We start from the raw sequence: 25,886 nt of genomic DNA, 5'->3' as shown, positions 1-25,886 counted from the left end.
GCACATGAACAAAACAAGGTAACAGTCAATGACTGAAACATTCACACTTCTGTTCTTATACTATATACTTTCTACTTGCTTGACATTTGCAATGCGAGCTGATAAAAAATGTTTCTTAAAATAAAAACAAATTCTTATAAGGATTTGTTTCCATACACATGAGCACAGTTACATACTATATTGTAATTTGTATACTCATGTAATTTTTAACAATTTGAGAACATGTCACAGATTTCTTGCTAACCTTTTTCTTTAATAATAATTTGATGTTGTTTATACAACTGTGTTGTCAGTTTGCACACACAAGTGGAACCAAACAGGTTTGTCACACAAAGAAAGAAGCTGGGGTAATTTATTCAGTGTAAGTTTAAGATTTTTATCTAAATCAGAGGCTGTTTATTTGAGATTATGTTTATTTAATGATTATTTGCTATTTTTTGTGACATTTACAATTTGATGGTACAGGAAAGCATGCATCAAGTGCTGTTAAAATGGTGGCTTCAGAATCATATGTTGCAAAACTACTAAATATTTCTTTAAGAGCTCTAATGGAAATGCTTAAATTTGTATGAAGAAACACTCTACCAAATTGCAGGTCTATATATCTCTCGTCAATAAAAAGTTTTGTCCTTTTGAAGTGTTTAACAAAAAAAAAAAAATTCATAAAAAACTAAGCCGATATTGCAAAATGCCCGTCATACGATTGTAGATCTGTCTTTTATGTAACTATTTAAAAAAAATTTTGAGTCTACTCACAAAATTGACGAAGTTTCGTGCTTTTTAAAATGTTTGTTTGGGCGCCTTTTTGGATTGTTTCCCTTCGATGAGAAATCTTCTACCATCAATAGGCTTGAGAGGAGGAAAAGGTCGTTTGCAGTGGAATGCTGTGCATCAGTGCATTCCAGCTACCTTCTGCATTTAACAGCATCAGCAAGTGCATGCATTTTGAAACCATACGAACCCTAGTCAAATTTTGTGACTTGTTATTTCAGGGCAAAACGACTATATAGGGTTTTTTGTTGTTCAATTTTGAAGCTGTTGGGACATCCCTGGATCGGCCATTGTTTTCGGATCTCGACGACTATCACTGAAAACTTTGTTTGAGATAACACTTATAAAGATTTTTCATTGATTTTGTTTAAACGCTGGTTAATAAGGTAGTTATTCACGCTTGACACATGTTTTATTGAAGATGGAGTGTTTCGTAAAGGAGATTTTAACAAATACAGGTCCGGAAAGTTGTTAGTAAAAGAAAATAGTTTTTTTTAAATCCCAGGAAAGTAACAAAGAAACAGATCACACAGGTAATCTCAAATATTACCAAATTCTTCTAATGAATATTTTTAGGTTACCTTTTAAAAATGATTACAGTATGTATAGAATGAGTTGGAGCGGAAATTATTATTTTTTTATTCGAAATTCTTAGCTCAGCATACATCAAATTTCGCAGTGACCGTTTTGGATATATAGCTCAACTAGAAATCTGTCTCAATTACAGACGGAAAAAAAAAAGAGAATATAATTGTATATACTTATTTTTATGAAAAAAAAAGAAAGAAAAAATTAACCTTTAGATTACATCGTTACAAGGCTGAACAGTTTACATCAAATGGTCGTAATAACCGTCGGCAAAGTCAACTACCTGAATGTTATTGTTTATATTAATAGGAATTGATTAGTTATACTTATTTTAACAAGAACTAATTGAATTAATTAGTTGTACTTATCTTTTTTTGCAAATATATAATGTGAATGTGTATATTAATTATTTATATACTTACTTGCATTAATTAGTCATATTTTTGTTATTGAGAAATAATGTGAATGTTTATATTAATTCGATATGATACATATGCCAGATAAACATTTGTCTCAATGAAACACTGGCTTTGCAGAAACTATAGTGTAATTAAAATCTTTTTCTTGTCCCTTCACCAGACTGCTCACATCTCACACTCACCAGTGGCGTAGGAAGATGCTCAGCTTTGTGGAGAGGAGGAGGTAGGGCAAACTTCATGCTGACAGTCAACGACATTCACATTCTTGCCTCTTTAGTATCTTTTTTGAGGGGATGGCTGTCCCCCTTGCCCTGTCCCCTGTTCCTACGCCACTGCTCACACAGAATCTCACAAAAAATGTAATTCACAAATCATACAGGTCTGTCACTTTTATTGATTTGTTTACTGGATTTTTCAATGACATTGTTACTTTTCGAGTCGAGAGGAGAAGGGGATTGTCTACATTTAGCAACTTTACGACTGATTTTTTTTTAATCTAGAAAAGAGCCTTCATGTGAAGTGGAATACTTTGCATGCAGGCTAACTGTTGCATTTTTCAACACCAACAAGCCTGTGCCTTTCGGAGGCCTATGGTCCCCAGCCTGGAGAGGCTTCTCTTCGTTCCTTGGCCACCGGGTACCACCCTGGAGAGGCTTCTCTGCGTTCTTTGGCGACCGGGTACCACCCTGGAGAGGCTTCTCTGCGTTCTTTGGCGACCGGGTACCACCCTGGAGAGGCTTCTCTGCGTTCTTTGGCGACCGGGTACCACCCTGGAGAGGCTTCTCGGCGTTCTTTGGCGACCGGGTACCACCCTGGAGAGGCTTCTCTGCGTTCTTTGGCGACCGGTACCAACCTGGAGAGGCTTCTCGGCGTTCTTTGGCGACCGGGTACCAACCTGGAGAGGCTTCTCTGCGTTCTTTGGCGACCGGGTACCACCCTGGAGAGGCTTCTCTGCGTTCTTTGGTTAACCAGTCAAAGCCTGGAGAGGCTTCTCTGCGTTCTTTGGTTAACCAGTCAAAGCCTGGAGAGGCTTCTCTGCGTTCTTTGGCTGCCCAGTCCATACCTGAAGAGGCTTCTCTGCGTTCTTTGGCTGCCCAGTCCACACCTGAAGAGGCCTCCCTACGATCTTTTGAACACACCAAAAGGAATTCTTCATAAAGAATATACTCTCTCCATCGGTAGACGTATTTCAAACATTCACCTCACAGTCGACAATGACCTTACTGTACTCAATAGCAACAAACCTCAAGAACAACAAACTTCAGTGTCAGAAGTATATGCAATGATAACAACTCTGACAAGTAAAAAAAAATCTTTAGTATGAACGGAGAAAACAGAAATAAACCAGCCAAATGGGATTTCTTTAGAAAAACCTGTATGGCAAACGTAGAACAATGAACAGAGCTTATCACGAAGAACCTTTATGCTGGCCTTTAGCAAAGGTCGTTGTGGCGAACGCTGTTAGGTGCTCTAGGTATCAAATCTTCCCGACCACCAGAACAATTCAACTAAACTCAAAGTAAAGTTCTTACCGTATTCCGCACTCGTCATGGCTATGCCGACGACAACCAGAATAACACAAACCTTCATGTTTCAGTTTTCACTAATTTTCTGTACCAGTCAGAAGACCTCCGGATTCAGAATGAAGCTCAAAGACTCAACCGACCTTTTTATACTTTTTTTTTTAATTAGTCTCCTATCTGCGAGAAAATCATCCAATCAATAAACACCCGTTTAACAAAGGAAACAGTGCAACATATACAGGTATCGTGTTACTTTTGATCTTTCTATTTTTATTTAATTACGACCAAGCGTGTGCTTATTAATTGAACCCTTTGAATAAACTGCTGTTGCGGTAGTCTTCTTGAAAATATTTTCAGCTAGCAATATCATTAGAAACTGTTCATACGAAATTTTTATTAAACTGTTCTGCCGTGTCAGAACCACGGAACTTCTGACAGTCTGCGCAAATGTAGCTGGTCGTAAAGATTAGTGAAAAATTTTACATCTTTATTGGTTCCTTTCGTGGGTAAGGAAAATATTTTTTCTACAGAAGCGCGATACTTCGTCGGCATCAACATCACCTTTTACGTTGACACATCTTTATTCTACAAAATGTCCTGGCGCAGGTACTTGACCAGTAGTATTTAACATTCATTAATCTGGTTTAGTTTGAATTCTTACAATTCAGCGCGAAGAAACCTTTAGAGTCTTGACGAGAAGGAATAGTCACGACTTCGGTAGGATTAATAAAAAAAAAAAAAAAAAAATTTGTTAAAAATGATCACTATGCTGTAAGTAAATACTAAGGAAAGAACTTAGAAAAAAAGACTCATTTTCGGCAGTAAGAAGAATAAAAGTTTTATTTCCACTCTGAAAAGCAAAAATCAACCTCGGGGCGCGGACAGGTTCACCATCTGCTTAATTACGAATGATTGTAGAATAAAAACAAAGTAGACTGGAAACACCTTGTGTCTGTATATTAAAAACTCGGTAACTGTTCAGAGCTCTCCTGTGTTCAGAATTCATCTCGAACACATTGTTGTTGTTTCTTTCTCTGGATGTGACATCTGTTTCACAGGGCCGGCAGCCTGGCTGTGATATAGCCACGGTTACTTTGGAAGGGCAAATAGGTGAAATCCTCCTCATGTGAGTTTTAGTATATCGTAACTAAAGCAATAGATGAAAAATACCAAGTTGCATCAGAAATGAGTTTGCTGTTCAAACAATGACTTCTAATTTTGAACCGCGGCTTTTTCATCTGCTGGACCTTTCCTGCCAAATATTAGTTATATATTGTTGATAGACACAAAACTCGTACTTGCGACTACAGGCAAACAATGTAAAAGGGATCATCTGATATTCAGCTTTCATTTCATCCACTTTTGACATTAAAGATCAACCTGAACGGCTTTCGTTTTTTTAAATATCAGTAGATATATGCGATATAAAACTAATACGTAAATTTCAGCCTCAAAAACCTTTCCATTAATTAATTATCCGCCAGCAAAGTACTCGATTCGCACTTGGCATCCATTCAGTTTGGTCTTTGACCTGCAATCAAAAGACATCGGACAAAAGAGACAGCTGTCCGCAAACGAGTGTCATAAAGACTGTCAAACAAATGTACTACCTAGTATACATATTATTTTCACAAAACGAGAGAAGAATTGTTATTTCTCTGCATTCTTTTATAGAACCACAGATGGTGTTTGAGGCTTTTATTTTTGTCGACCTACTGCTATTAGTGTCTCATTGGCTGGAACTTCCACATAATAATTGTTATCAATATTTGTCATCGATGTAGCAGTGCGTCTGTGGCTTCTGTGGGCAGTGCGCGTGCAGTTCTAGTTGTCCGACATTTAATTACAAAACTCGCAGACTTCAATGGGTTATTCACGTTGTCGGCAACTGTGGTGGGGACACCATTAAGTGCACTTTGCTTGGTAAGTAATGCCAAAAGTAATTATCCATGTCATCAGTGTATTTCTGTAGTTTAATAATCTTAAGTTCACTTGTGTTTATGGTGGTTTGCCATGTTCTGGCTTTAGGTTTAAAATATGATGATCAACGTACATATGTTCCAATGTTAAACATATCACAAAAAATGTATTTGTCTATGTGACGGCAATTAAAACATAAAAAGATGTGAACACCTGAATGCAGAAAAAAGGAAGACGGACGTCGTTTGCTTGTTTTCTGCTTATTCTGACCGCATTCTATTTTATTATTGAATAAGTTTGTAACCTTGATCCAGCGATCTCCACTTACAATAAAATCCCACCGAAGTTTACTGACACCAGATAATAGAAGAGATAATAATTAGCAATTTCTGGAATATATGTCTAGGTCAGGGAAAATGTTATATGGTGTGTATTTCACCAGAGAATGTTTCTTTTTTGATGCTTTTTGCGATTTTAGTTTCTGTTTTCTCCGTTACACGTTAAAGCTCTAGACAATTAGAAATAACAGACGTTGTCATTCTAGATGTAACAGATGACACAGAGGGGTGAGGGAGGTGCATAGAGGGAGGGTGGCAAGCGAGAAAGATTGGAAAGTGTGAGTTTATTTCCACGTTGAGTAGCAGACATCGACCTGGAGGCGAGGCCAGGTACCCTGGGTAGTTACAACTGATAATAAATATAAAAGCAAAGTAGAACGGAAACACACATTGTGTCTGCATGTAAACAACGTGGTTCAGATCTCGTCTCGAGAAAGGGTAGTTTTTTTCTGCATGTGATCAAACCATGTTGCCCACACAGCTGTTGTAAAGGATTTGAATTAAACAGAAAAACACAAATGCTTTATTCACACATTAATAATTTATTTCTTCGGTTTTGTTTTTGACGCATATTTGAAAGCGTGGAGCCAGGACCGAATGTTTACTCACAAATTGCTCCTCCATTGTTATACACAAACCCAGACGCCCGCTACAGCATCACAGCGCTTTTTAGCGTGCAACAGGTCGTCAGGATTTTCGTCAAGATCATCATCAGGATCCTCGTCAGGATCCTTGTCAAGATCCTCGTCAAGATCATCATCGAAATCCTCGTCAAGATCATTATCGAAATACTCTTCAGGATTACCGTCAGTATCATCGTCAGGATCATCGTCAGGATCATCGAAAGGATCATCTTTAGGACCATAGTCGTCGTCATCAACACCCCTGCGCTTTTGGTCATGCAAATCTGGTTTGGCCGCTGGTAATGCCTCTCGACGACTTATCTCTGAACGCTTTGCAGCAACCATGTCTGGAACTAAACAACAACAACACGCGCGCACGCACGCACACACACAAATTTATACTTCCATCACTGCTACCTCTTAGAATACAGAATCGGACATGTCTGTTGTCAGAATTGTACTTACATAGAAAGGCTAAAGCAGGATTTATAGACTCAACCTTCTTTTTGTAAGTACAAACTGGAGCAGTCATTAAAAATAAAAACAAGTGTAATGATGTTCATAAAGACCTTGATTGACCACTGGAATCTTTGACCATGGGACCATGGGAATAAAGCAGTCGTCAAGCTCGATTAAAATAAAAGTAAGATAAAGCAATGCCCGGGGTGTCTGTACCCTGCTTCACAAGACACGTGTCCGCCTTTAGCCTCATGTTGTCCCGGGGCAATGCTTTACCTTGCTTCATCACTGCGGCCCAGGATGGGAGAGTACCTCACATTTCTGTGAGTGAAACAAGTCCTACAAAGGAAGGTTTTCCTTATTCCTATTTGGAAAATGTGGCACTCAAGCAAACTTAGAGACCACAAATGTTTGTAAAGCAGAAATACAAAGATTCTGTCTGAAAGCTTTGAAACTGGTAGTCAAGTCCAGGCTATAACCCTCTATGACTATATAACCCTCTTATAACCCTCTTATAAGGTTATAACCCTCTTACCAGCCTACTTAAAATCATCCGATTAAAAATTAGTCTATTAAGTCCTGGCAATATGATTCAATGTAACTCTACTTACTGGACTTCGCCGTCACCAGTGCGATGCAGACGACAACGAAAAGGATGCAAACCTTCATGTTGGCTTGTTTTGAGAAGATTTTCTACCTGTCAGAAGAATCTGCGGCTCGGTATGAAGCTATGAGGACTTTCTCTCACCTTTTCATACTTTTCAAATAGTCTCTGATTTATTCAAAAAAAATTATAAAATAATAAACATCCGCAGGCAGCCGGCTTAGTCTTGTTAGTGGAGATTGTGATCTTGGAAGTTGGAAGTACAATCCAATTGACCCTGTGGTGCAGATTGTTGTTCCTAGGGTTTTATCAAAACCTAGGATCAGTTGGAGCATATGAGCCCTAGACTAATTATATCGTGAAGTGAGCGTTTATTGTAACAGGAATAACAGGAAACACCTGCACCAGGCATGAGTTCATTCATCCGAATAATATTTCAACAATGTTTTCGGAGTGGCCAGAAAAAGTCTGTTTACACTTGAATGCGCTAGCCACTTGTCAAAAAGTGTAGTCAGTGTACATATTCATTTCAAGTATATGTTTATGAAATTTTATCAGAATATATAATTAGTAATAGTTTTTAAAATTAAGCACTGCAGATCTGATAGGACGACTCTTAAGTAACATCTTCAGAAACATCTGAGCCATTTCTTAACCAGAATATAGTTGCTCGCTCTTATAAACAGGCCATCGTATTGAAATATTTAAGGACAGCTTTAATAGACTTTATTAAGACAACAGTAAAACGCAAGAACTCAGTTTTTATCGATGAAAGAATAGTACAAAATATTACTGTGTCTTGCTAGTAATAATAAATAGTAAAATAGAGCATCAGGGAAAAGCAAGTAGTTTGGAACACGAGGTCTTTGTTTTGACAAAAAATAACAACATCCGATAATCAATTTTAGTTTTCTAAATGTGATATTGTCATCTTCTGCATGAAGCGCTTCCATGCTGAGCTGTCAACATGACAAAGGAACGAGAGTTACTTTTGAAGCATGCGATGAGTCAAAGAGATGATGCGATGTACCGATAGCCTTTCAATAAAACTCGATAACCTTTGTGAGCATATCCTACCCTCCTTGTTGACAAGAAGTTCATCAACAGTGTGTGTGTGTGTGTTGGAGGGTGGGGTGGGGTCGGAGGCTCAAAGCTCACAACAACAACAACTGCTACTACTACTTTTATTTAGCGCACGTTTCCCCTTCACTTTTGTAATTTGTTCCACAGATAACCGTATTGTTCGAGAAACTGGAAACACACCTTGTGTCTGTATGTTAACAGCGCGGAAACTGTTCAGATCTCTCCTGTGTTCAGATCTCATCTCGAACACCTTTTTTTTTCTCTGGATGTGACATCTGTTTACAGGGCCGGCAGCTTGGCTGTGATATAGCCATGATTACTTTGGAAGGGCAACTATGTGGAATCTTAGAATGGGACAAATGAGACAGCTGTACGCAAACGAGTGTCATAAAGCCTGTCAAGAAAACTTATTATGTAGTTAATATATTATTTTCACTAAACGAGAGAAGATTTCTTCGTAATTAAAGCCTTTGGTAATTTTTAGGTAGTTATTTCACTGCATTCTTTTATAGAACTGCATATGGAATTTGAGGCTTTTATTTTATTTTATTTTATTTTTTTTGCAGCAATTTCGTATGGCTGTTAGTGTCTCATTGGCTGGAACTTCCACATAATAATAATAATAATAATAATAATAATAATAATAATAATAATAATAAAAATAATAATAATAATAATGTAGCAGTGCGTCTGTGGCTTCTGTGGGTAATGCGCGTGCAGTTCTAGTTGTTTGAAATTTAACAAAAATTAAACAAAAAACACAAATGCTTTATTGACACATTAATAATTTATTTATTCGGCTTTGTTTATGACGCATATTTAAAAGCATGGAGCCACGACCGAATGTTTACACACAAATCGCTCCTCCATTGTTGTGCACAAAGGTTAAAGGTCAGCATGACGCGGCAGAAGCCGATTACAGCATCTCAGCTCTTTTTGCCGTACAGCAGGTCGTCAGGATCCTCGTAAAGATCATCATCAGGAACATCGTCAGGATCATCGTCAGGATCCTTGTGAAGATCCTCGTCAAGACCATAATCGAAATACTCGTCAAGACCATAAACGAAATCCTCTTCAAGTTCATCATCGAAATGCTCTTCAAGATCATCGCCAGTATCATCGTCAGTATCATCGTCATCATCATAGATAGGATAATCTTCAGGACCATAGTCGTCGTCATCAACACCCCTTCGCTTTTGGTCATGCAAATCTGGTTTGGCCGCTGGTAATGCCTCTCGACGGCTTATCTCTGAACGCTTTGCAGCAACCATCTCTGGAACTAAACAACAACAACAACAACAACAACAACAACAACACACACGCACGCACGCACACACAAATTTATACTTCCATCACTCTTAGAATCCAGAATCGGACATGTCTGAAGTCAGAGTTGTACTTACATAGAAAGGCAAAAGCAGGATTTATAGACTCAACCTTCTTTTTATAGTACAACAAGAACAGTCATTAACAATAAACAAGTGTAATGATGTTCATGAAGACCTTGATTGACCATTGGTATCTTTTACCATGGGACTATGGGAATAAAGCAGTGGTAAAGGTACCTTAGGGTAAAATAAAAGTAACAGAAAGCAATGCCCGTGGTGTCTGCACTCTGCTTCACAAGACACCTGTTCACCATTTGCCTCATGTTGTCCCCGGGGCAATGCTTTACCTCGCTTGATCACTGCGGCCCAGGATGGGAGTGTACCTCAAACTACGGTGAGTGAAACAAGTCCTACAAAGGAAGGTTTTCCTTATTCCTATTTGGAAAATGTGGCACTCAAGTAAACTTAGAGACCACAAATGTCTGTAAAGCAGAAATACAAAGATTCTGTCTGAAAGCTTTGAAACTGGTAGTCAAGTCCAGGCTATATATAACCCTCTATGACAGACCTGGGCAAAGGCCGGCCCGCGGGCCGGATTCGGCCCGCCTCCTGTCTCTGACCGGCCTGCCCGATGACCCGCCCACCAGTATATATACTACATATACAGTATTGGGTAAAACTGAGTTAACTATATTAGTCCTGCCCTCTAAAAACATTCCAATTTCTCATGCGGCCCCTTGGGAAAATTAATTGCCCACCCCTGCTCTATGACTATATAACCCTCTTATAAGGTTATAACCCTCTTACCAGCCTACTTAAAATCATCCGATGAAAAATGTTAGTCTATTAAGTCCTGGCAATATGATTCAATATAACTGTACTTACCGGACTTCACCGTCACCATTGCGATGCAGACGACAACCAAAAGGATGCAAACCTTCATGTTGGCTTGTGTTGAGATTTTCTACCTGTCAGAAGAATCTGGGACTCGGTATGAATCGTAAAGGACTTTTTCTCACCTTTTTATACTTTTTTAATTATCTCTGATTTATTAAAAAAAGTTATTACATAATAAACATCCACAGGCATCTGGCGTCAGAAGGCTTTCTCTTGTTAGTTTAGATTGTGATCTTGGAAGTGCAATCCAATTGACCTGTGGTGTAGATTGTTGTTGCTGGGGTTTTATTAAAACCTAGGATCAGTTCCAGCATATGAGCCCTAGACTAAGTATATCGAGACGTGAGCGTTCATTATAACATTAATAACAGGAAACACCTGTACCAGGCATGAGTCCATTCATCCGAATAATATTCCAACAATGTTTTCGAAGTGGCCAGAGAAAGTCTGTTTACGTTTGCATGCGCTAAGCACTTGTCAAAAAGTGAAGTCAGTGTACATATTCATTTCAAGTATATGTTTATGAAATTTTATCAGAATATATAATTAGTAATAGTTTTTAAAATTAAGCACTGCAGATATCTGATAGGACGGCTCTTAAAGAATATCTTCAAAAACATCTGAGCCATTTCTTAACCAGAATATAGTTGCTCGCTCTTATAAACAGGCCATCGTATTGAAATGTTTAAGGACAACGTTAATACACTTTATTAAGACAACAGTAAAACGCAAGAACTCAGTTTTTATCGATGAAAGAATAGTACAAAATATTACTGTGACGTGCTAGTAATAATAAATAGTAAAATAGAGAATTAGGGAAAAGCAAGTAGTTTGGAACACGAGGTCTTTGTTTTGACTAAAAATAACAACATCCGATTTGTTTTCTAAATGCGTTACTGTCATCTTCTGCCTGAAGCGCTTCCATGCTGAGTTGTCAACATGACAAAAGCACGAGAGTTACTTTTGAAGCATGCGATGAGTGAAAGAGATGATGCGATGTACCGATAGCCTTTCAATGAAACTCGATAACCTTTGTGAACATATCCTACCCTCCTTGTTGACAAGAAGTTCATCAACTGTGCGTGTGTGTTGAAGGATGGGGTGGGAGGCTCATAGCAAAGTGGCTTCCAAGCCCTGCGTCCCTCCTCCCCAGTTAACCCAACTGTCTGGTTCCATGGAGGGTTAGGGGAAGGGAAAGGGGAGAGACATGTGGCCCCGATGAAAGAAAAAGGACCTCATCTCTAACACCTCACTCGCAAACGGCTTCAAGGGTTACGGCAAGACCTTTTAAACCTTTTTTTTTCAATAAGAGTTGATAAAATATTTTCTTTCAAATGTGTGCAAAAAAGCAAAAATATAATAATAATAATTTTAATTTTGCGCAATATTCCAGGTCGTGGCCAAGCTTCACATTACCAGGCCTTAATGTGGCTTGTCGCTGTCGAGTAATGATTGTGCAGAAGTCATGAGCAGTCATGCGGAACGGTATCGATTTTCTGATGTCAAAACATTGCTAGTAGGTAGAGGTGGATCAGATCCGTTTCACGATAAAGCTTTAGATTATTAAGAATAACAGACGTTGTCATTCTAGATGTAACAGATGACACAGAGGGGTGAGGGAAGTGCATAAAGGGAGGGCGAGCAAGGGAGAAAGATTGGAAAGTGTGAGTTGATTTCATAGTTGAGTAGCAGACATCGACCTGGAGGCGAGGCCAGGTACCCTGGGTAGTTACAAATGATAGTAAATATAAAAACAAAGTAGAACGGAAACATACAATGTGTCTGCATGTTCAGAACCATTAATAGCTGTTCTGGGTTCAGATCTCGTCTCGAGCACGCTGGGTTTTTTTCTGCATGTGATCAAGGTATGTTGCCCATTCGACGATAAACACTCCTCTCCCTCCCGGACCCTTTTTAACGTGAGCAAAGGGCAATAAGTTTGCCTCTAATATAAACAGCAAACACACAGCTGTTGTAAAGGATTTGAATTAAACAAAAAACACAAATGCTTTATCGACACATTAATAGTTTATTTATTCGGTTTTGTTTATGACGCATATTTGAAAGCGTGGAGCCACGACCGAATGTTTACACACAAATTGCTCCTCCATTGTTGTGCACAAAGGTTAAAGGTCAGCATGACCCGGCAGCAGCCGATTGCAGAATCTCAGCGCTTTTTGTCGTCCAGCAGGTCGTCAAGATAATCATCGAAATCATCGTCAAGATCATCGTCGACATCATCGTCAAGATCATCGTCGACATCATCGTCGACATCATCGTCGTCGACATCATCGTCGTCGACATCATCGTCGACATCATCGTCGTCGACATCATCGTCGACATCATCGTCGACATCATCGTCGTCGAGATCTAAGCCCCTGCGCTTTTGGTCATGCAAATCTGGTTTGGCCGCTGGTAATGCCTCTCGACGGCTTATCTCTGAACGCTTTGCAGCAACCATCTCTGGAACTAAACAACAACAACACACACACGCACGCACGCACGCACGCAGGCACGCACACAAATTTATATTTCTATCACTGGTGCCTCGTAGAATCCAGAATCGGACATGTCTGCAGTCAGAATTGTACTTACATAGAAAGGCAAAAGCAGGATTTATAGACTCAACCTTCTTTTTATAGTACAAACAAGAACAGTCATTAACAATAAAAACAAGTGTAATGATGTTCATGAAGACCTTGATTGACCAATGGAATCTTTGACCATGGGACTATGGGAATAAAGCAGTGGTAAAGATACCCTAGGGTAAAATAAAAGTAAGATAAAGCAATTCCCGTGGTGTCTGCACTCTGCCTCATGTTGTCCCCGGGGCAATGCTTTACCTCGCTTCATCACTGCGGCCTAGGATGGGAGAGTACCTCACATTTCTGTGAGTGAAACAAGTCCTACAAAGGAAGGTTTCCCTTAATCCTATTTGGAAAATGTGGCACTCAAGCAAACTTAGAGACCACAAATGTCTGTAAAGCAGAAATACAAAGATTCTGTCTGAAACTGGTTGTCAAGTCCAGGTTATAACCCTCTTACCACCCTACTTAAAATCCGATGAAAAATGTTAGTCTATTAAGTCCTGGCAATATGATTCAATATAACTGTACTTACTGGACTTCGCCGTCACCAGTGCGATGCAGACGACCACGAAAAGGATGCAAACCTTCATGTTGGCTTGTGTTGAGAAGATTTTCTACCTGTCAGAAGAATCTGGGACTCGGTATGAAGCTATGAGGACTTTCTCTCACCTTTTTATACTTTTCAAATTGTCTCTGATTTATTCAAAAAAATTATAAAATAATAAACACCCGCGGGCAACTGGCGTCAGAAGCACAGTAAGATAGGTTTGCTCTTGTATGGTTAGATTGTTATCTTCAAAGTACAATCCCATTGACCTGTGGTGTAGATTGTTGTTCCTGGGGTTTTATCAAAACCTAGGATCAGCTCGCAGCATATGAGCCCTAGACTAATTATATCGAGACGTGAGCGTTCATTGTAACAGGAATAACAGGAAACACCTGTACCAGACATGAGTCCATTCATCCGAATAATATGCCAACGATGTTTTCGGAGTGGCCAGAGAAAGTCCGTTTACACTTGCATGCGCTAACCACTTGTCAAAAAGTGTAGTCAGTGTACATATTCATTTCAACTGTATGCTTATGCAGTTTTTTCAGAATATATAACTAGTAATAGTTTTTAAAATTAAGCTCTGCAGATCTCATAGGACGGCTCTAAAGTAACATCTTCAGAAACATCTGAGCCATTTCTTAACCAGAATATTGTTGCTCGCTCTTAGAAACAGGCCATCGTATTGAAATATTTAAGGACAACGTTAATGGACTTGAGAGAGAGAGAGAAAGAGAGAGAAAGAGAAGCATACAGCAACAGAAAAAAAGAGAAAGAGTATTTGAATCAAATGCTTTGCTGAAATCGTATTTCTTTCACATCTGTAATTCGAGTAGATTACGTACACAAGCTAAAGAATTTGATTGGATGTAATAAATTAAATAAAATATTGAATTTTTAAATTTTTCGGTAAAATATTTATTGGCATGTTTTACCGAATATTGATCAATTGCTGATAGTTTGGCAACTCACATATATATATATCCTTGACTGGGTTAGTCTTGGAAGTTAAGCCTAGAGGTGTTTTGTTTAATTTCCAAAAAATGCTGTTGGTTTGTTCGCTTGTGAGGACATGAAAAGGCGTCTGTAGCTGTCGGTCTTAAATGGCAAGTTCGTGAGACCAAACTTAGCTAAGTCGACTTAGTGAGAGCGACGGCGATTTAAGACTTAGCAAAACGTCACATGCAACCCAACTCTGGCTAACAGTGTGAAAGCAGCTTTATTAAGACAACAGTAAAACGAAAGAAATCAGTTTTTATCGATGGAAGAATAGAACAAAATATTACTGTGACGTGCTAGTAATAATAAATAGTAAAATAGAGCGTTAGGGAAAGGCAAGTAGTTTGGAACACGAGGTCTTTGTTTTGACGAAAAATAACAACATCCGATTATCAATTTTAGTTTCCTAAATGCGTTACTGTCATCTTCTGCCTGAAGCGCTTCCATGCTGAGTTGTCAACATGACAAAAGCACGAGTGTTGCTTTTGAAGCATGCGATGAGTCAAAGAGATGATGCGATGAAACTCGATAAACCTTTGTCAACATATCGTGCCATCTTTGTTGACAAGAAGTTCACAAACAGCGTGTGTGTGTTGAAGGGTGGAGTGGGGTGGGCATAGCAGAGTGGCTTCCAAGCCCTGGGTCCCACCTCCCCAGTCAACCCAACTGTCGGGTACCATGGAGAGTTAGGGAAGGGAAAGCGGAGAGACATGTGGCCCCTAGGAAAGATAAAACACCTCATGTGCAACACCTCACTCCCGAACGGCTTAAAAAAGGGTTTGGGCAAGACCTTTTAACCTTTTCTTCAATAAGAGTTGATAAAATATTTTCTTTCAAATGTGTGCAAAAAGCAAAAATATAATAATAATTTTAATTTAGCGCAATATTCCAGGTCGTGGCCAAGCTTCACATTACCAGGCCTTCATGTGGCTTGTGGCTGTCGAGTAATGATTGTGGAGAAGTCATGAGCAGTCATGCGGAACGGTATAGATTTTCTGTTGTCAAAACATGGCTAATAGGTAGAGGAGGATCAGATCCCTGTTTCAACGGGGTGGAACTCCCAGCTGACACTGATCCTTTCGTTTTGTTTTTTTTACATCATCACTAATTTAGCGTGTGTATGTGTGTGTTTGTGTGCGTGGGTGCGTGCGTGTGTGTGTGGATGGCAGATGTCAGTCGTTTCTTGTCCAAAAATGTCAGACAGAAATTCTGGACACATCACGAGGTTGACTCTTTTAGCCACTGTCATATCAGCAACTCAGATTTGTTAAACTTCCTAAGCGAAGATTAAAAAAAACTGATTATTTGTGTTTGAAGTCAGCATTTCAAATATTTTTTTAAAAGGATGACTTTGAGCAATCTTTATTTGTTTTTGCTTTATTTAACATTTCACATCTTTTTCAAGCCACAAAAAATTTTGACTCAACGGGTGATGTTTTTAAATAAGTTTATTTCGTTCATCGTATGTTGATGGCGTTGTACGGAGCAGTCTCAGCTTGCTTAGCTTCAGCGAAAGTTACCAGACAGAATTTTCATTGAAAAACAATTCTTCCTTTGCAGTGCACAAAGTTCAGCAAGAAATACCACCATACCCCGTCTTTAAATATAGCCTCAAGCAAATATCGCCTCTTTGCGCTTTTTCTTGCCATCATCAAAATCATCATCAAAATCATCATCAAAATCATCATCAAAATCATCATCATCATCATCGTCGTCGTCGTCGTCGTCGTCACCAAAACCGAAAAGGCCCCTTTTGGCCATGACGCCGCTATCAACTTCCAGGTCTCGCTTGGCGTGCAAGAGATTCCCTGCGACTGCTTCCACCTCTCGACGGTTCGTCTCAACTTCTTCAGCGGTCCTCTTGGGGAGTATGTAACCTAATTAGCAAACAAATTGGTAATGATTACCGTTAGACCCTCATCAGCAAATAAAAGTTGTCAGGAATTTTCTACATGCTTCATAAACTCCTACTGATGTCAGACTAATCGAATGTTTTCTAATCGAGTTGATTAAACTTTCAGAACTAAAATTGTTGTGGATACGTAGACTTGTTAACGTGGTAACGAATAAACTTAATGACATCATATGTAAGCCATTGCACTTTTTATTAGTGAAAGCACATAAAACCATTAATTATGTACTGTGTTTTGTCGGAGAAAAACATAGCTTCCATCTCACTTAGATTGGTTGTATTGTCAGGACAGAAAGTCTTGTTAAAGCGGGGCATTTTTTCTTATTTAAAACAATTTTAGTTTTAAAGTTTTTAAAATGTATTGTGCATTGTGATTAAGTAAAATTGTTTATCTAAACAGATTTAAGGCTAGAATGTGTTCAAAATTAGGAATGGGTTGTGCAGCTGACCAGAAGAACACAAAGCTCCAACACCACGCTCGACAACCGGCTAGAAAGCCATCTCAATTCTTATAAGTAATATTGAAAAAAATATATAAGACCTTTTGCACTAGTGGGACATATAACTCTATTATCTTTAAAACATATTATTTGTCAAAAATGAGAAACTTCTCGCTCTTCTGGCCAAACAAACGAAGGAATAGCAGCTCAGCGGGCATTGAACTCGTGACCTGACCTCTCACGCAAATGTTACGCTTAGGATACGACTACGATTACGCGCGCTGGCTTTATCTCTCTACTGGAACAAATAAAACCGCAGTAAAAAAAAAATATAATAATAGACAATGTAAAGAAATGGACTGGTAAATAAAGAACGAAAAACAATACGCTGAGGTAAAACACTCAAGATCACGAGAGATAGATGGAGGAATGTAAGAAGCCATCAAGTGTGTTCTTTCTTCTGAACACTTTTCTGTAATCAAAATATCACATCAATTCACATATTTAAATGTGTTCTAGTGTGTCGAAACATCCCCTAATATTTCTTAATCAGAACATACATTGTACAAATTTCAATACATTAAGTTCTCCTTGGAAGCACACTAGCAAGGAATATGAAACTGGAATTTTCTGATCCCAGTTTAAACTCGGTTCAGTCATAACATGACTTACCTATACATGTATACATATACAGTGATACCTCGGTTCTCGAACGCCTTGGTTTTCGACCAAATCGGTATTCGACCAGAAATTCAAATTTGTCTTGGAATCGAACAAATAAACGAGTTGAGCCGAATGGCGTTCATTAATCCCACAAAGCAGAAATCGCAAATTTTGTTGAACAACATAGCAGTTAACATTTTAATGACAAGTTATGTCCACTCTCCGTAAAGAAATCAGACAAGCAAACTGCAGAGCAAGATTCTGATATAGTTACCTCTTTTTATTGAAGAGGACTCCCTTCAATACAATAACCATCCCCCTTCCCTCCTCCCTCCACATTCATTCCCTCCTGCCATAAAGTTTGTAGAGGTACAGACTGTACTGTACAGTACATTTTATTTATTTTTTTTTGTTTTAATAAATACACTTTATTTCTTATTTCTTGTTGAGACTCATGTTTTTCTACATATTATATACAAATTAGCCAGAATAGGCATTTTCTGGGCTTGGAACGAGTTTCCATTATTTCCTATGGGTTTCATTGCTTCGTTTCTCGAACAATTTGTTCTCGACCGTCCTCCCGGAACGAATTATGTTCGAGAACCGAGGTATCACTGTATATTCTTACCCAAACACCGTCGAGCTTATTGTAACTAATGAAGACAAACTCACCGGTGACTATCGAGTCTATGGCGATGCAGACGATAACCAGAACGATGCAGGTCTTCATGATTCGTTTTTCTCTTCTAGGTGCAAATACTCTGTACACTCAAAAGAGCTCAGAATTCAGAGTAAAGCTCAAGGAAATCTCACACCTTGTTTTATACATCTATGTCTATTTGTCACAAATTTGCCGGAGTAGCAGCCAGTCGCATGGTAGGCTCTTTGACATCTTGATGGCAGCAAGACAGAGCGATATTCGTTATTCCAGATGAGCTTGAGATGGCTATCTACCTGAGGCTGATCCTCCAGCGTGTAACCGACACCACACTGTAGATCATTGGTCTTATAAAATATATCAGATAACAATATTTCTATTGGCGAATCCTCATACATCAAAACAGCGAGAATCGACGGTGAAAATATCGGAATAACTTGTCCACCATGCTTCAATCTTTTCATCCAGCTACTAAATCATCGCCACGAAACATCCTAGGGTAAGGTTAGAGCAAAGGTGAAAAAACGAATTATTTATTGTAAAAAATGTGTTTTCAAGCAAGCATTAGACTACAAAAATATTTGTTTATTTTCATTGAAAGCAAAATAACCAAATGGAAATAAAACCAAAGGGCAACATGTGAATTGCAATTCTTAGTTTTGATTTTTATGATGTCTGTCATTCTCGGATTATGAAATAAATGAAAACTACATTTATCGAAAATTTCTGTTCCTGAATATTCATCCAGTTTGTAAGTTCTAGAAAAATTCCGCGTTTGTTTCTGATGAACTAAGCATAATCTCCACCACATTTTTCTTGAGTAGGAAAAAGTTATCATAAGAAAACTTGTTTTGTTTTTGTTTTTGAAAACTAAAAGTTAATGATGATCTGTAAGTATGAGTGCTTTGGATAAAAGATGTAATGGTGATGGAATCTTGCTACACGCAAGTATTCATGATGAGGATATTCGTTATGTGTTTGGGGAATAATCATCATCTTGATAAACATAATAAACTAAAAATAAATAAAGTAAATAAAAATAAACAAAACAAACAAAGCAAACAAGCAAAGAACTACGTTAGAACAACGCCCTCGTTGAGATGTGAAACAAAAGTCTAATAATTACAAGAGTAGAGAGTCGATCATAAAAAAAAATGAAACTGCAGTAATTAAATACGACATTAATTTTCACCACCCTTTCCTCGTTTCCCCACCCTCCTCCATTGAATATATATTCCCCAGCTTTACATCAGCAACATCCCGACACACCCCAGTCCCCACCACCACCACCACCACCACCACCACAGACCTTGATGTCAGTCTGCTTTTTCTGCAAAACAAGCCATTAGCCTCAGAAGACTAAATGAAAAACGTAATCAGATCATACCTTCATGCTTCCAACAGCGAGTTTTTATTTGATTTCTCTCTCTCTCTTTTTTGCCAACAGCGCAGGTGCGGCAGTCAATATTATCAACTTTGTTTTCCCGAGCTTGTTCATTAACACAAAGACCTTGTTGTTGGGAGGGTATGTCAGAAAGGTTAATGCTTTGCCACATTTTGTCTGTCACTGATAACTATCCGCTCACCACGCAGGCGCCAAAGAATTGCAGGTGTTTTGCAAATTTTCTATCTCTACAGTTCGTTAATAAAGAGACCGTAAATAATAAAAATCTGTAAACAAGCTGTTTACATAGAAGGGTGCGTATCTTGTCACGTCCTTAGCCAAGCTGTTTGTTGTCGGCTATGATGCGGCTGGAGAGGTAGAAGAATATATTTAATTATATTTAAATACCAAGTGCACAGTAACCTAGCTGTTGCTAGGTGGATAGCTAATGCCTCTTTATAATAACAAATGCAAAATTTGCATAACACATACTCACACACCTAAGGAGCACGCTCTTAGCACTTAAAAATAAAAACGAAACATGGACAGCATACGAGGGACAGGAAAACAAACAACATATGAACATGAACTATAAAAGAATAAAAGAAATTACTAAACGAAGAATAAAATCAAATACAGAAAAACGCAAAGAGGAACCAAATAACAAGAATAAGAGCTGAGAGTAACTTCGATCAATTTTATAAATTCTTACTTTTGATTCTTTTAGGTGTTTGTCTTTTGCCTATCTATACCTCTGGCTGCTAAGCAGGAAAGAGGCTGATAAATAAAGTAACAGAAAACTGAGACATAGATAATATTAGGATAAATAGTGAACTAAAAAAAAAAACTTTATTGATTCTGGTTTCAACTACTGTCCGTTTATAAATTTATAATTGGAAAATCGAGTGGTTAGCTCAACCGTAGTTCAAACCCGAACAATAGTCGGTTCGATACCTGTAGAACGCAGAATACTTCTTCCAGCTGACTTACGGTGATATATGTACTTCATTCCTTAGAGGCTGGTAAAGATGATGGAGCAAAGGGAAAAAGAAGGGCACCGTCCTCAAAAATGACTAGGGTCTCTAACATCTCACATCTCACAGTCGTAAAAAAATGCTGGCCTCGAGATGACTTGGGTTTCTAATTTCTAACATCTAACTTCTCAAATTTACTTGCCTGCCTTCTTTAACCATACATGCTAGTAATAATCAAAGAAAAATATATTTAATAAAACATCTGTAATTTTGTCATAATGTGTGGACTGTCCATATTACTGTTTAGTACAATGTAATGTTTTTCTGGATTCATCATTGATGTATTGTATATAAAACAAAAACATTACAACGTTCGGAATGATTACATCGGATAAGTAAAGGGAAGGTGATCGAATAAGTATTTCAAATAAACGCACTGCAGAAATAACATTTCACACATACAAACATTGTTATTACAGGTGTCTCGCGTGTTGAAAAAAAAATCAGCAAATATTTTGTTTAGTTGCAAAAGTTACAGCCCGGCCTGTATCAAGCACAGGCTCATTATTTCCACTTAAAAGTTACTAAAAATAACAAAAATTGTTTGTTGCCTCCCGCGTTTGTATCCCCGGGGAGCAAATAGAACAATAAAAGAAAAACATTTGTTATTTTCCTGAAAACGTTTTAGCTTCTGACACACGTATCCTGATCTTGATATGGAGTTGGAAAGCTGCATCCACAACACAGCAGCAGGTTTGGATGTCATTACTTTTCGGAGACTAGATGACATGATCCCCCGCCATGAAGAGAGTAGCTTGGGAAGGGGGACTGATGTTTTACACTTAGTCAGCAAGTAGAGCAGCCACCACTGTAAAGAAAGTGGGGAAGGGAGGTTGAAGAAGGGGGTGAATGAATGATGCTGATCACATCTCACCATCACCTGTACTACAGTGTCTTTATTGCGTAGGTAATGTGTGATGAATGCGAATACATATGTATATAATGTCTACTGAAACTAAATATCTTTAGTGTACGGCCAACTTCAAAAAAGCGAAAAGGTCCAAACATCAGTCCTGCGGCAATTCTGAAGAGAAGTCTTGGAAGCACACAGGAGAGAGGTATGACCGGAAGACAGATGTCTGAGTGATTCATCTGGACCCCATCATAACTAATCGCGTATTTGTTCTCAGACTTATGTTGAATTATTATAACTTTTATGATGTCCTAACCACACTACTGTTAGGAAAATACTCTTTAATTCATTTATTTTTATATAGATAATCTTCTAAAACTGTTGCAGTGACAAGCTTGTGTTTTGTTTGCTTCTTGTCCTCGGTTTGTTTGTATTTATGTTTTGTTCTTTTAGTTCCAGTTCATTTGTAGCTGTTAGTTTAAATAGTTGTAAACATTCAGATGAGTCTACTGCTTTAAATGATAGCCCTGACTACAAGGCTACGAAATCTTTTAGCAAAATTTAAAAAAATATTTAAAATACTATTACTTTCTGTATTTTTTTTAATAAGCTTATTGTAAGTGTGCAGTTTCCAATATTCAAACAGCTTTCAGTTTTCCGCACCTTTATATCTCTTTATATTTATTGTTTTTATTATCTTCATTGTCTTTAACACAAACAAAGTTTGATCCACAGATTGTCAAAGTGCTTAATACCTTTCAGACTTTCGTATCACCAGCGGAAATGAAGATGTTCTCAGTTTGCGGGTTGATCGTCCTGGTCCTGGTGGTGTCAACAAAAGGTCAGACCAAATATTGCTGCTCTCTTGATCAGTTTGAGGGAGTGTTGTCCAGCGTGACTAAAACCACTGTCGGTGGTGTTGACGGTCTCTTTAAGGTAAGCGGTTTACTTCTTTCATTGAGTTTTAACCCTTCATGTCCTACATGTCATCATTTGGTTAGTCAATGGACTCCCATTGTTATTTCCTCGTAATCGGCGCAATGAATATATTTTTTTATTATATATATGTGTGTGTTTGGCTAGTCTTTATTTGTAAGAAATATTCCCACAATATAAAATTTAAAAACAAATCTGGCAAAAAATTTGGTAAACTCTTAATGAAAAAAGCGAGTAAGTCCAGTGGTTTACCAGGACTGTTGCTTTCTACACCCTCTCCTCTCATGTTCAGTGTGTATGTATGTTTGTATGATTGCCTGATTGTGATGCCTTTGTAAAGCGTATTAAGCTCGTCTGCGTGTTGGCTAATTATTAGTATTGTTGTTGTTGTTGACGTGATCATAAAGGAAACGAAAAGATTAAGAATATTTTTGCTTTCCGCAATCGTTCAGAACATCAGCTATATCTTCTACGACTACACCAACAATCGTTTTGCGATGTTTGTCAACGACACAACTCCGAGTGGAACCAGCGAGTCCTTTGTGTTGCAGCTGTACACAGAAACTGTAAGTATGAAGTAGGAAAGTCAGAAGGGGACGTAACACTGTGTATAAGGGGACTGCACCGACTCTTACTTACCTCAGACTTCTTCCTCGTATTTTCAGATATCTCCTTTCATACGTTAACACTAGTATGAGTCAGAATTTATTTAATTAAATTTTCTGCTGTTTGACAGAACACAGTGCTGTTGTTATTTTGTTCAAACTTCTGTCTACTGATGTCACTGAAAGTCCAACCATTGAATTAACAACTTCAAGCAAATGCCTATTGTTTTTTCATCCAATATTATGTGATTTATGACTATAAAAAAAGAAGCTGTACACTTTAATGACTCTGGATGCTTTATATATTTCTGTGATTATTTTGGTCAGGGCGCAAAGATTTACAAAAAGAATTTGCGATCGGGAGACTGCAGTGTAGAAGTGAACTCAGAACGTTTTCCACGACATTGTGTTCCTGGTATGTCATGTGTTTTTTTGTAAATCGAAAGTTCTTTAAACTTGATCCTTTGACCTTATCTTCTTTCTCCACAGAACGCTACTATCTTACCTCTCGCAGTTGTGTTTCCTGTTGTAATGTGCGGTTATATTTTATGTGTGATAAATTGAGAAAGAAGGAAACGGTGGAAGATAAACTACATAACTCCCCTGTATTTGTATCAAATATTAACCCTTTCCTGCTACTTTGTACCCAGTATCTTTGGTAGGAAGATGATTGTATCGAGGGGTAGAAGTGTAAGGATTAAAAAGACAGTTGTGTTTCATGCCCTGCTTTTGTCCTTCCTTCAGATGAAGCTGAGAAGATGGGCATCGTCTCATACGGCACGACTGACAACCCTCTCTATGCTGGAGCTTACCTGCTTAAAGAAGACACGGACAAGGGTCCACTGGAAATCGTTATCACTACCACGGCTGACGACGATTGTGCACCGATCTCCTTGGTAATCTCTGGACCTTTAAACGGAGGTGAGTGAGTGAGTGGACACGCCAAAAGGTAGTACAACAAGTAGACTTGTAAGCGGGTGAGTGGATGATTCAGTCTTGAAAATAAATCCAACAACGAAACGGACGAAGTGATTATGACTGAATGATGATGATGACAAAGGAATAATGGTCACGGACGATCACGATCGATGATGCTGATGATCACGCACTATCACACAAATTTACTTTTTACCTTTACCTTTGACCTTAAACACATTTTCGCTGTGCATCAATGCCGTTGATGATGATAATGATGATGATTGATGATTGATTGACGATTGATTGATTGATGATGATTCTCATTGACAATCGTGCCAGTGCCGCTGCTGCTTGTGGCAGGATATGTGAACATCAGGCCCGGCATCTCCGACGCTTCTGTCTTCAACGTGCCGCCAGAGTGTCAAGGCGCTCCAGAGGTCAGGGCAGTAAATATTATCATCTAAATTATTTGTGACGTCACGCCCACACACCCAGCCACACCAACACACTCACCCACCAACACACACACACACCACACCACACTTTCCCTTGCATAATGTTAAGGTCATTAAATTAACTTTGATGTAAATGAAGTATAACATGACTCAAACTACACATTTTTACACAAGTAAATTATTGTATCCCCAAAGAAACAATGAGATGAAATAAATCATGTAGACTAGTGCATACCGGTCAGCGAATGTTCATTCTTCGGTCCTTTGACAGAGTCGACGACGCTCGGCCAGTGTTGTCTCCAACAGCTTCTTCCTCCCTTAAGAAGGACCCTGCTACCATCAACCCGACTGACACCCAGAAATGAAATTCCTCCGACATTCCACTGGCGTTTTCTTCAATGGTTAGCAGCTTTTAGCTTTTAGTCTTTTGTGTCCATCCGGACCTTATACCCGACCTCCAACTCCTATTTCCTATTATTCTAAGCCGCTGAGTAGTGTTTACATTTTCAAGGTGTAATAAATGAATTATTTCAATTTACTTGTCTTTGATCGTAATTTACATGAGAGAATGTTTTGTATGTGCAAGTTATTCATTCAGGTTACAGTATCTGACCTGGTGTTGGTCTCTATCATAATTGTTATTTATTTTGTGTGTGTGTGTCAGTGATGCGTATGTGCATGTGAAAACACATTCTTCCATACAGAAGTTTGCATGAAAAAATTATATATCTGTTAAAAGTCACACTAAAATTATGGCAAAAGATCATTACATATCACTTCTCCTCTTGCGAAAAAAACTTTCAATATAGTCTACAAATTATTACATAAATGACTTGAAAGCGTCTTCAAGGAAGATTTAAATTTTTTTTTTTTGCAAGAAAGATAATTTCCCAGGAAATATTTTTCTTTACTCGGTACAAGTCTGCAAAGAGCGAGGTCTGTTATTTCCGAAATATGAGCAGCGGAAAGTGAGCGCGTGTTTCACTACATGGCTACCACCTCCATATAGTCACAATAAAAGTTGACAATACAGTCACAACTAGAAGAACTACCAGCAGAAATCAACCCCAGAAAATCAGTGTACCTGGCTGGCAAATAACAAATTGTTTTGAAAACACTGTGCACTCATGTAACATCTATTCACGCTGCACACTTACTCCGTTCAAAAGTCTAGATACAGCTACTTAAAAATATATGAAAAAAAAAAATAAAAATGAATAAAAGACTTCTGAGTACACTTAGTACGTCCTGGAAATTAATTACTCCTACATCCGAGTGGAAAAAAAAAACCAGACACTTATTAGTCGGATACGAGGGTTCATTTAATTTGACCATAAA

At 38.3% G+C, this 25,886-nt stretch overlaps 6 protein-coding genes across 7 annotated transcripts; 1 reads left to right on the top strand and 5 right to left on the bottom strand.

Moving 5' to 3' along the window:
• Positions 1-2,154: 2,154 nt before the first annotated feature.
• LOC112569181 lies at positions 2,155-3,441 on the bottom strand. 2 transcript variants are annotated; one of them, XM_025246907.1, is made up of 3 exons: positions 3,311-3,441; positions 2,800-2,904; positions 2,155-2,715 (listed from the first exon to the last, which is right to left on the bottom strand). In XM_025246907.1, exons 1-3 carry the CDS (start codon positions 3,366-3,368, stop codon positions 2,270-2,272), a joined length of 609 nt encoding a protein of 202 aa, XP_025102692.1. In that variant the 5' UTR covers positions 3,369-3,441; the 3' UTR covers positions 2,155-2,269. The 2 variants fall into 2 exon arrangements, with proteins under 2 accessions (XP_025102692.1, XP_025102691.1); XM_025246906.1 differs by having other exon boundaries at positions 2,155-2,904.
• Positions 3,442-6,081: 2,640 nt separating this feature from the next.
• Positions 6,082-7,442, bottom strand: LOC112568561 (phosphopantothenoylcysteine decarboxylase subunit VHS3-like). Its single transcript, XM_025245891.1, has 2 exons — positions 7,253-7,442; positions 6,082-6,535 (listed from the first exon to the last, which is right to left on the bottom strand). The coding sequence occupies exons 1-2, from the start codon at positions 7,308-7,310 to the stop codon at positions 6,186-6,188; spliced, it is 408 nt and encodes a 135-aa protein (XP_025101676.1). The 5' UTR covers positions 7,311-7,442; the 3' UTR covers positions 6,082-6,185.
• Positions 7,443-9,124: 1,682 nt separating this feature from the next.
• On the bottom strand, positions 9,125-10,787 carry LOC112569553 (probable DNA-directed RNA polymerase subunit delta). The gene is made up of 2 exons (XM_025247364.1): positions 10,542-10,787; positions 9,125-9,607 (listed from the first exon to the last, which is right to left on the bottom strand). Exons 1-2 carry the CDS (start codon positions 10,597-10,599, stop codon positions 9,255-9,257), a joined length of 411 nt encoding a protein of 136 aa, XP_025103149.1. The 5' UTR covers positions 10,600-10,787; the 3' UTR covers positions 9,125-9,254.
• Positions 10,788-12,562: 1,775 nt separating this feature from the next.
• Positions 12,563-13,824, bottom strand: LOC112568364 (trigger factor-like). The gene is made up of 2 exons (XM_025245642.1): positions 13,674-13,824; positions 12,563-13,022 (listed from the first exon to the last, which is right to left on the bottom strand). Exons 1-2 carry the CDS (start codon positions 13,729-13,731, stop codon positions 12,721-12,723), a joined length of 360 nt encoding a protein of 119 aa, XP_025101427.1. The 5' UTR covers positions 13,732-13,824; the 3' UTR covers positions 12,563-12,720.
• A 2,296-nt stretch (positions 13,825-16,120) lies between these two features.
• LOC112568236 (trigger factor-like) lies at positions 16,121-18,503 on the bottom strand. The gene is made up of 2 exons (XM_025245436.1): positions 18,378-18,503; positions 16,121-16,567 (listed from the first exon to the last, which is right to left on the bottom strand). Exons 1-2 carry the CDS (start codon positions 18,433-18,435, stop codon positions 16,302-16,304), a joined length of 324 nt encoding a protein of 107 aa, XP_025101221.1. The 5' UTR covers positions 18,436-18,503; the 3' UTR covers positions 16,121-16,301.
• A 3,227-nt stretch (positions 18,504-21,730) lies between these two features.
• On the top strand, positions 21,731-25,082 carry LOC112568302 (ependymin-related protein 1-like). The gene is made up of 7 exons (XM_025245542.1): positions 21,731-21,839; positions 22,397-22,570; positions 23,023-23,136; positions 23,503-23,590; positions 23,920-24,096; positions 24,433-24,530; positions 24,820-25,082. The coding sequence occupies exons 2-7, from the start codon at positions 22,418-22,420 to the stop codon at positions 24,868-24,870; spliced, it is 681 nt and encodes a 226-aa protein (XP_025101327.1). The 5' UTR covers positions 21,731-21,839; positions 22,397-22,417; the 3' UTR covers positions 24,871-25,082.
• Positions 25,083-25,886: the final 804 nt, after the last annotated feature.

This window comes from Pomacea canaliculata, linkage group LG7, assembly GCF_003073045.1.
Source record: "Pomacea canaliculata isolate SZHN2017 linkage group LG7, ASM307304v1, whole genome shotgun sequence".
In the NCBI taxonomy this organism is placed as follows: Eukaryota; Metazoa; Mollusca; class Gastropoda; order Architaenioglossa; family Ampullariidae; genus Pomacea; species Pomacea canaliculata.
Note: the sequence above shows the minus strand (reverse complement) of the source record. Positions and strands in the feature narration are given on the sequence as shown.